The sequence below is a fragment of the Panicum virgatum genome, chromosome 5N, assembly GCF_016808335.1.
Source record: "Panicum virgatum strain AP13 chromosome 5N, P.virgatum_v5, whole genome shotgun sequence".
Lineage (NCBI taxonomy): Eukaryota > Viridiplantae > Streptophyta > Magnoliopsida > Poales > Poaceae > Panicum > Panicum virgatum.
Window position 1 is genome coordinate 44777905 of NC_053149.1, and position 8922 is coordinate 44786826.

Sequence of the window (8922 nt, forward strand, 5' to 3'; positions counted from 1 at the left end):
ATAGTTGATAGCGGTCTCTAGCAAGACATGTAACTCCTGAGCATGCGCAAATCATATCTGTCGAGCCGTCACAATCTTATACATGTTGTTCCCTTTGCCTCGCGATATTTGGTCAAGCTTGAAGCCGACCACTCTTTCTCGATCCTGTGATTCGGAATCCTTGGTTAACTCTTAATCCTAGCATGGCCATGCATTTCTTGATTCGAATCACTCGAGGGGCCCAGAGAAATCTCTCTCTTGCAGAGAGGGGCAAATCCCATCTTGACCGACCATGTCTCACAGCATGCTTCTTGACAGACCCGAAAGTCACCTTTATAACTACCCAATTACGGTGCAGCGTTTGATGGCTCCTAAGTAAGTCGGTTCACATCTTGAGTACATACGACGATCTCAGATCTTAGGACACAGCGTACATATTGTGTAATGAGAAGTCATTATCTCGTGTTGGGTCAGTCCAGTGTCATGTCTCACATGAGCCCACATTATTAGTTTGACATTCCCATGTCCATGACTTGTGAAACGTAGTCAATCAACTAATACATGTGCTAGTCTAATATTCATGTGTGTCCTCACAGGAACTCCGACTAGAAACATTTTAGAATATACATACAAGTAAAGAATTTCACAAATACTTCACATAATGATTAATCAATACAAGTTGTCATCTATGGATATTTAAGGAACACTTTATTAATCATGAATAAAAAAAATATAATTGTCTCTAGGACATATTTCCAACACCACGATCCCAAGAAACATTTGATGAGGATGCTAGCAATTACAATTGCACATGCAGAAGCAGAGAGAGCATTAAAAAAAGCTGCAATTGCACATTGCTTTGCATCAATTGCGCAGTTCCACAATCCCAAGAAACATTTGATGAGGATGCTAGTGTTGACGGTCCTTAAGTGCAAAATATTTGCCGTCAACTCCTGCATAAAAACATAAAAAATGAACATCAACAATAGTGGTAGGAGTTATTACTAACAAATTCCACGAGTATTGGTGAATTGTTGATTGTAGGGATACAAGTCGGGAATAACATGAAAACATACAGAAGACACAACAAAAATACACAGAACATCGCTGCCTGCGTTACACATCCAAAAGAGGCCTAATTGACAAAGCAAACGGACCAACCAAGACCGGGCACCGTGAATCCTGCACAAGAGGCCCACAAGGAGTGCACCGGCCAAAGATGGACTCGAACCGCCATAAATGGGGTTCGGCCGAACCCATGGATGGGCTGAACCCCCACTGAGGCGGTTCAAGCTCAGTTTTGGAGAGAAGCTTGTGCTTATCCTCTAGAAGGCGGTTATCAACGTTCAAAAGCCACAATCCCAAGAAACATTTGATGAGGATGCTAGCAATTACAATTGCACATGCAGAAGCATAGAGAGCATTAAAAAAAGTTGTCATTGCACATTGCTTTGTATCAATTGTGCAGTTCAAAAGCCACAATCCCAAAAAAAACATTTGATGAAGATGCTAGCAATTACAATTGCACACATATGCATGACTGACAAAAACGAAATTCAAAACTGCATGCTACGAGAGAAATTCACACCCACACACCTAGGCTATACAGCAACACCACTGAAATATTTACAGATAAGCCATTCTCTCACCGATCGTTGTTGCTGGATCTGAAGGCTGCATCACCACGAAGCAGAAAGTGAAGATCTAACACCTGAGCAACAGCACATGGTTCAGGAGAGAGGAAGAGATCAATCAAAAAAAAGAAAGAAGTTTTGGAGCATGGAGGAAATGGGGAAAGAAATGGAAGTCATTGAACCAGTTCGTTGCAGAGGAAGCTGCACTCACTCATCGAGGAGCAGTGCCTCCACCCCCATCGAGAAGCCGCGCCACCCTGCGATTTTTCTTGCTGGGGCAACGGCGGATCCCACCGCCGACACCTATGATGGCGCATCATTGGGATTTCGCTCCCTCAAAGGCCCTGTGCTGTTGCGGTACAGAGCTGCGCATCGCTGGCTCCTCCTCCTCCTCCTCTTCCATCACTTTCGCTCATGCTAGTACACCAAAGGGAAGAAATGGGAATGGATGTGGCCATGTGGGAACTGGGAATGGAGGAAGTGAGGAATAGAGGAAGAGGAAGGGCCGCGGGGTGCCGCGTCAGTCAACAGCAGGGACCCCGGTAACGTACGGACAAAATCGATCTGTTATCGTCCGCCGCCGATCCGACGTTCGTGTGCATTGATTGACAGAAAAGCCAAATTGACAAGAAGCAAATCTATTTTTTAAAAAAGACACGCCGAGTGCTAGGGCATCTCCAGCACAACACTTCCTCAATACATCTCTTTTTTTTGTGAAAACACAATACATGTTCCTTTCTCCAATAATTTTTGATTTATCATAATATTTCACCCAACTCTACTCATATAAAGAAAGAGCTGCTCATCTGATACATTACTTATTGCTCTGTTTGGCTGGCTATGGCTAGTAGCTCTGATTTGTTGTCAGAGAAAAGTACTGCTAGCTGGCTGGTAGCTGGTGGCTGATACTGATTTGGTGTGAGAAAAACACTGTTGGCTGGCTGGCTGACCAGTCAGCTGAACAGAGCAAGACAAGATTATTGTGAGGGTTGTAAAAATATATCTCCCAATAATTATGAAAATGGTATTGGGATATCCAATTACATCTTATTGTAAATCATTCAACTAATTCTTGGTGCATATTTCAAAAAATTCATACCCGAAAACACCTGCACATCTGCCATGTTCTCAAAATTTTCCATGCACTATAGTAACTTCGAACGTTTGACCACTAATTAAAAGTATTAAATATGAATAACTAACAAAACACATTCCATAACCCCTGGTGAAATCGGAGAGGAATCTAATGAATCTAATTATACAATAATTAGATAATATTGTGCTACAATAAATAACCTCTAATGATGGATTAATTAGGCTTAATAGATTCATCTGACCATTTTCTATCCATCTGTGTAATTAGTTTTATAATTAGTCTATGTTTAATACTTCTAAGTAGTGTTGCAAACATTACCAAAAAAATTTTGCCTTTTTTTTTGCTAGTGGAGAGCACCTGTGTAAATGGGAAGAATTATCCATTTGACATTAAGAGGTTGTTTGGTTGCTAGCCACACTTTACCACACCTAATTTTAGTCAAGTTTGACCAAGTTGGTAGGTGTTTGGTTGGTAACTAAGTTTAGGCAAGATTTTTTTGGGCTCCACATGTCATAGACAAAAAATGTAACAAGATTCCATTAGACAAGAAAAATATGGTGGCCAAATTCTTTGCCACACTTCACAGTTGACACACTTAACTAAATGTGGCAAAATATAATTGGCAACCAAACAACTCCTAAAAACCCAAAGAGGCGCCCCCATGGCCGCCACATCTTCCGGACCTCTTTCCCAAGACGCTCCTGGCGCCTGGCGGAGCCGCGGAGAGATAGAAATTCAAATCCCATCCCGAAATTCCCAATCAGAAGCAACGAGCGCCCCTCCTCCCGCTCATCCGCCTTCCTCCATAAACTCAAATCAGACGTAGCGAGCCTTTCCCCCACACCAAATCCCCCCGAATCCGGAGGAATCCCCAGGTCGCCGGGCCCGATGACGACGGTACGTCGCCTCCCTCGGTCCCCATCTGCACCGCCCGAGTCCGCTTGCTGCTGGATTCGGCTCGGTTTTCTTCTCGGTTGGTGTTGGTTTTGTTGTTGATCGCTCGAGTCGATGGATGGCGCCGGTTGGTGCAGGCGGGGGAGGAGGCTGCGGCGGCCGGCGAGGAGCTGGAGCCGCTCTTCTGCTACAAGCGGGTGCAGCCCACCATCGACTTCCGCTTCGGCGGTACGCATCCGGTCCTCTCCTCCGTGGGCTAGGTTTTCGTCCCGGCGAGTCGCTTCAGGGCCTTGTGGGTTTCGGTGTGCAGACAGCGACCTGGAGAAGGCGGACATCTTCAAGCACTGCAACAAACGCCGCAGCCACGGTGAGTGCGCGCGACTTCGGTTTCGATCTGGGGGGCGTGTTTTGTTCTGGAGTGTTGATGTGTTGGTCCTGGTCCGTGTTCGTTAGGAGGAGGAGGGTAAGCCTGACGAGAAGGCCGCCACTGCCAAGGCGGTGGATGTTGACGTGGATTGGTTGCTGCCGCCGCCGCCCAAGGCCGCGTTCAAGCCCTCTGCAGAGGAGGATAACGCGTTGCGAGAACTGAGGTATAACTATTGGGTTTTTTGTTCAGAATCTGCATGAACGTCTCGCTTGTGTGCACTCGTGCTGATCAGAGACATCGTGTGCTGGCTTACAGTTACACTGTTACATGGGCTGGAATATATCGGTTAGAAGCTGGGTTATGTCCTTTGTGGGGCAATGTTTGATGTTGGGCAGGGGTGCAAATTGGTGACCCTTAGGTGCACCTCAAACCCTCTTTAGTTCAAAATTTTGTTCTAATCTTCCAAAATAAGATCTGATTTTGGAGAAGTAGTACAAAATTTTGAACTAAAGAGGGTTGGAGGTGCACCTAAAGATCACTAATTAACACCCCTACTGTTGGGTGTTGAGTTACTTATTACAGAAAGTGAGGCCTGCCAGTCTTCTAAATGACAATGCATTGGAAGGGGAAAATATTGTTGTCTTTGCCATCAGCATGCTTCATAATGGTGGAATGAATTGCACTAGTGGAATCATGCTCAGAATTGCTTTTGATTTACTTAGAAGAATGTTCAGAAAGAATTTTAGGGCATCTTTTATATGTGATACAGCAAGCAAGTTCATAGATAAGTCATTGCGGTCAGGTGTTCGGGAATTTTTCCTGGAGAATATGGCTGCAGCCTAATGTTTAAGGTGATTGTAACTTGCCAGCCTTTGGAGTCTTTCAGAGAACACTAGAATCTGGTCTGAGCATGAGTAGAAAACTTGTACATTATTTCATTACTGAGAGCAGTGAAGTTGAAATGAACTCCTGCATCTAATGTGACTGGCATTTTAATCATATGTGTTTCAAGGTCATAGATTTGGCATCAGAAAATATTGCTGTTGCTGCAGACTTACCATCACCTGAGTTGCACAATATGCAGGTTAAAGAGACAAGAGTTGGCAAAGTGGGCTGAATCAGTTCATGATATATTGCAAGACTTGGATGCAACTGCCAGGACGGAAGTTGTGTCCAAGGAACAACCTGAACAAATAATTATAGATGATGAACCTGAACCACAAGTGGAGAAAGTGAGGGAAAAGATAGTCATATCGATTCAGGACAAGAACGCCCGGCAGCAGTTTCGTGTTTTCAAGGTTATTATTATCTTTTTGCATAAACTAGTGTTGTTAAAAAAAACTCGGCCGGGGGGAGAGAACCGACCTGCGGGGTGCCGCTGGCTTGCTGTCACCACTCGGGCTAGCAACCTTAGGCACAATCTAGTGTTGTTGCTGTTCACAATTCATCCCATCTGATATATAGCTTTGAATACCAATTATAGGGTCATATGCTACTTTAGTTCAAGAGTTCAGGTTCTCCAACAAATAGTCACGCCAATTTGGTCTATTATAGGTCCTAACTATTGCACTTTCAATCTTATTCAAAAGATGATGTAGTTATGAACCTTTCTTCACCTTTGGTTGCTGAAACCTGATTCTGAGCATAGTTCTGATTTTTCACATTATAATGTTACGTTTGATTTCTAGTTGACATGGAGTCCTAAGCTAACCTTGTGCTGCATATACCTGTTCCAGGACGAGAAGTTTGACAAGCTTCTCAAGGTGTACGCCAAGAAGGCCAAGCTCAACCCATCCGATCTGGCCTTTGTGTTTGATGGTGAGAAAGTTAACCTATCATCAACACCTGAGGACCTTGATCTTGAGGATGATGACATGATTGAGGTGCGCCATAAGCGACATTGCGGGCTAGGAGCTCTGCAGGTTGCCCTTATATCTGCAGTTTTAGGCAAACTCAGATATCTTTTGCTTTCTAAAGTTCGTTGTCCATATCCATATACCAAAGACATGTGAGGTAATTGTATGTAGATCAGCTTTTGCCCAGTTCAAGGAACCATTGGTTCCCATTATCGCGTTTCAGATACGCTGCATCCACACATGTGCGTTTTTTCTTTTGTGACGACTGATGAGCCATATGCAGAACAGCAGAAGTGCCAGAGCACCCATGCACGCTTTCATTTGTGGAAAGTAGCGTAGGGGTGGCAAATTTGAGATGGTCAGCATGCTTGCTAATTTGAGCTGGAGATTTCTATCCAATTTCTTGATCCTGAAAAATTCCTCAACCAATCCCCTCCTAACCAGGCCATGGTAATGGTAGTGTCAACTGTTAAGCACAGTTAAATACAAGCATTTGGTGCGACCTGACAAAGGAGTTACTGGATTCAGGCAATTCCAAGGTTTTCTCTCGATCCAAATCCAATTGCCAGCCTCATATACTGAGAGGAATGCAGCAGAGGGGCTCGAATTGAATCACAAAAATGCCAAGCGGACGAAAGGTAAAATTCATTAGAACCAACCCACCACATAAAAACTAGACACGGACGGAAGAAATTTTGAAACAGGCGTTTGTTTGTATACATTACAAATCGAACAGCAAGGAATTACAAGCTTCAGAGCAAGTTCCACATCATACGACAATGATGACCTCGAAACAGAACACGGTTAATTTTTCAATCCAATTCTGTCAGGAAATCGTGATAGCTACCTTTTTTTCTTGTGAATCGCTTCTTTTGGCAGGAATATTTTATAATTAAAATATATGGACGGTCTTTGAACTTGTCTCGATGTGTCATCTAGGGCCATGTTTAGTTCTTAAAAAAATTTCTACAGTACTCATCACATTGAATTTTTGAACATATGTATGGAGCATTAAATGTATTTGAAAAAATAACTAATTACATAGTTTAACATTAAATGGCAAGATGAATCTTTTAAGTCTAATTAGTTCATGATTGGATATTAATTATCAAATAACAACAAAAGTGCTATAGTACCAAAATTCAAAAAATTGGGTCCACGCTTCGCCGGGCTGTACAAGATCCTGGAACACATCGGTGCAGTCGCGTACAAGCTCGAGCTCCCTGCTGGGGCTCGCATCCACGACGTGTTCCGCGTCGGCGTCCTGAAGCCATTCCACAGAACACCACCTGCAGAAACACCACATCTTCCTCCACTCCAGGATGGCCGCCTGCTTCCTCCGCCGGAACATGTTCTGCATGCTAGTCTTCGCCGTGGAACAAGGCATGTTCTGGTCTAGTGGGCTGGCATGAGCTCCGGCGAAGCGACTTGGGAAACGGTGGATTCATTCCGTTCTGAGTATCCTATATTCCAGCTCGAGGACGAGCTGTTTTTCGAGGAGGCGAGAGATGTTATGGTCGGTAAAGTGTATTAGCGGCGGCGCAGTGGCTAGGGAGCGTCTAGTCGAGTCTGTTTGGATCGGTTTGTATTGAGTCAGTTATCCTTAGTTCAAACTCTAGGAAGTTATCTTTTAGTGTGTTGAGTATATGTACTGATGTACCAGATGGAAATCAAATTAGCTGGAGATTGAATTAATCTCTTCAGCCCTTGGCACTGCTCTCTGTTCGTTCGTGCTATTGTGCTCGACGGCGGCCGCCAGGACGGCGTCGCGCTCTCACCGCCGCCGCTCGCCTTCACCCCGCCCACCCACTGCTCACGACTACAACCTGAGGAAGACAAGCCCTAACAAATCTGGTATTAGTATTGCCAGGCACCATGTCTTCGGGTGCGCCCACCGCCGCCATCTCCTCGTCCACCACCTCCGCGCTCGCCCCGCCCATCTCTTCCGCTCCGCCGCAAAACTCCACTCCACTGCCTACCCTATCCGTTCCCCTTGCCGCAATCGACTCCCTCACCACCGCCATATACGGCCTCCAGCGCCAGATGAGTCAACTCGCCACCCGCGTCGCCGACACTGAGGAGGCTGCCCCCATGATCACCGGCGGTCCATCTGTGCCCCCCTACGGCATGCCTAGATTCGGCAGCATTCCGGCTGTACCCTCCACCATGCCCTCCGTCGTTCATATGACAGGGGCCAACCGTCCAACCCCCATCACCCAGATCCCCTTTCCACATTCGCCCTCCCCGATTCCGCTCATCGGCGGCCCATCCCTGAGCGCCGCTCCTCCCCATGCTGACCACACCGACGGATTGGGCGTCCCCCGCTTCTACAAGCTTTCTTTTCCGACGTTTGACGGCAAAGAAGATCCAGGTTGCTGGCTCAACCGCTGCGACCATTTCTTCCGTGCGCAACACACCGGGGAGGCAGACAAGGTCTGGCTCGCCTCCTTCCACATGACCGGCGCCGCCCAGCACTGGTACTACATGCTGGAACGCGACGTCGGCGTCATATCCTGGCTGCAGTTCAAGGTACTCCACCAACAGCGCTTCGGGCCCGCGATTGGAGTCAACCATCTATCGAAGCTCACTCGGCTCCCGTTCGGTGGCTCCGTCGACGCATACCAGGAAGCCTTCTTGCCAAAGATGGCCCACGCCGGCGCTCTGACACCGGCGCAGCAAGTCCAGCTCTTCACCAGCGGCCTGTCCGACGCGATCCGCGTCGACATCGAACTTCAGGCGCTAGAGGACCTCCAGCGCGCCATGGTGCTGGCGCGTGCGTATGAACGCCGCGCTCTGCCAGTTACCTCTGCCGGCGCTCCACGACCATCACGTCTGCCGGTTCGTCCCACCCGCAGAGAGCGGTTCCACCTCTGCCCCAACCTCGACGTAGGCGCTGACGATTCCATCCACTGCGGCGATTCCACCTCGTCCATTCAAGCGTCTCACGCCAGCAGAGATGTCCGAACGGCGTCGACAAGGCCTCTGCTACAACTGCGATGAGTAGTATGTCCGCGGCCACAAGTGCCCCCGTCTCTTGTACCTCGAGGTCGCGGACTTCAACAACGATGCGCCGGCGGATGCCAACCCTTCGGCAGA

The 8922-nt window shown here is 46.9% G+C and overlaps 1 protein-coding gene and 1 long non-coding RNA gene across 2 annotated transcripts; one reads left to right on the forward strand and one right to left on the reverse strand.

Moving 5' to 3' along the window:
• Positions 1-670: 670 nt before the first annotated feature.
• On the reverse strand, positions 671-2099 carry LOC120675781. Its single transcript, XR_005675480.1, has 3 exons — positions 1825-2099; positions 1629-1690; positions 671-932 (listed from the first exon to the last, which is right to left on the reverse strand). It is a non-coding gene; the product is annotated as an uncharacterized LOC120675781 (long non-coding RNA).
• Positions 2100-3355: 1256 nt separating this feature from the next.
• LOC120676702 lies at positions 3356-6065 on the forward strand. Its single transcript, XM_039958031.1, has 6 exons — positions 3356-3606; positions 3741-3831; positions 3914-3978; positions 4057-4193; positions 5055-5268; positions 5707-6065. Exons 1-6 carry the CDS (start codon positions 3598-3600, stop codon positions 5980-5982), a joined length of 792 nt encoding a protein of 263 aa, XP_039813965.1. The 5' UTR covers positions 3356-3597; the 3' UTR covers positions 5983-6065.
• The last annotated feature ends 2857 nt before the right edge of the window (positions 6066-8922 follow it).

What these genes read in the sequence shown, in the direction of transcription:
- LOC120676702 (XM_039958031.1), top strand. An exon ending in AACGCGTTGCGAGAACTGAG is followed by an intron (nt 4,194 to 5,054) that starts GTATAACTATTG and finishes CACAATATGCAG; the next exon opens with GTTAAAGAGACAAGAGTTGG. An exon ending in AGCAGTTTCGTGTTTTCAAG is followed by an intron (nt 5,269 to 5,706) that starts GTTATTATTATC and finishes TACCTGTTCCAG; the next exon opens with GACGAGAAGTTTGACAAGCT.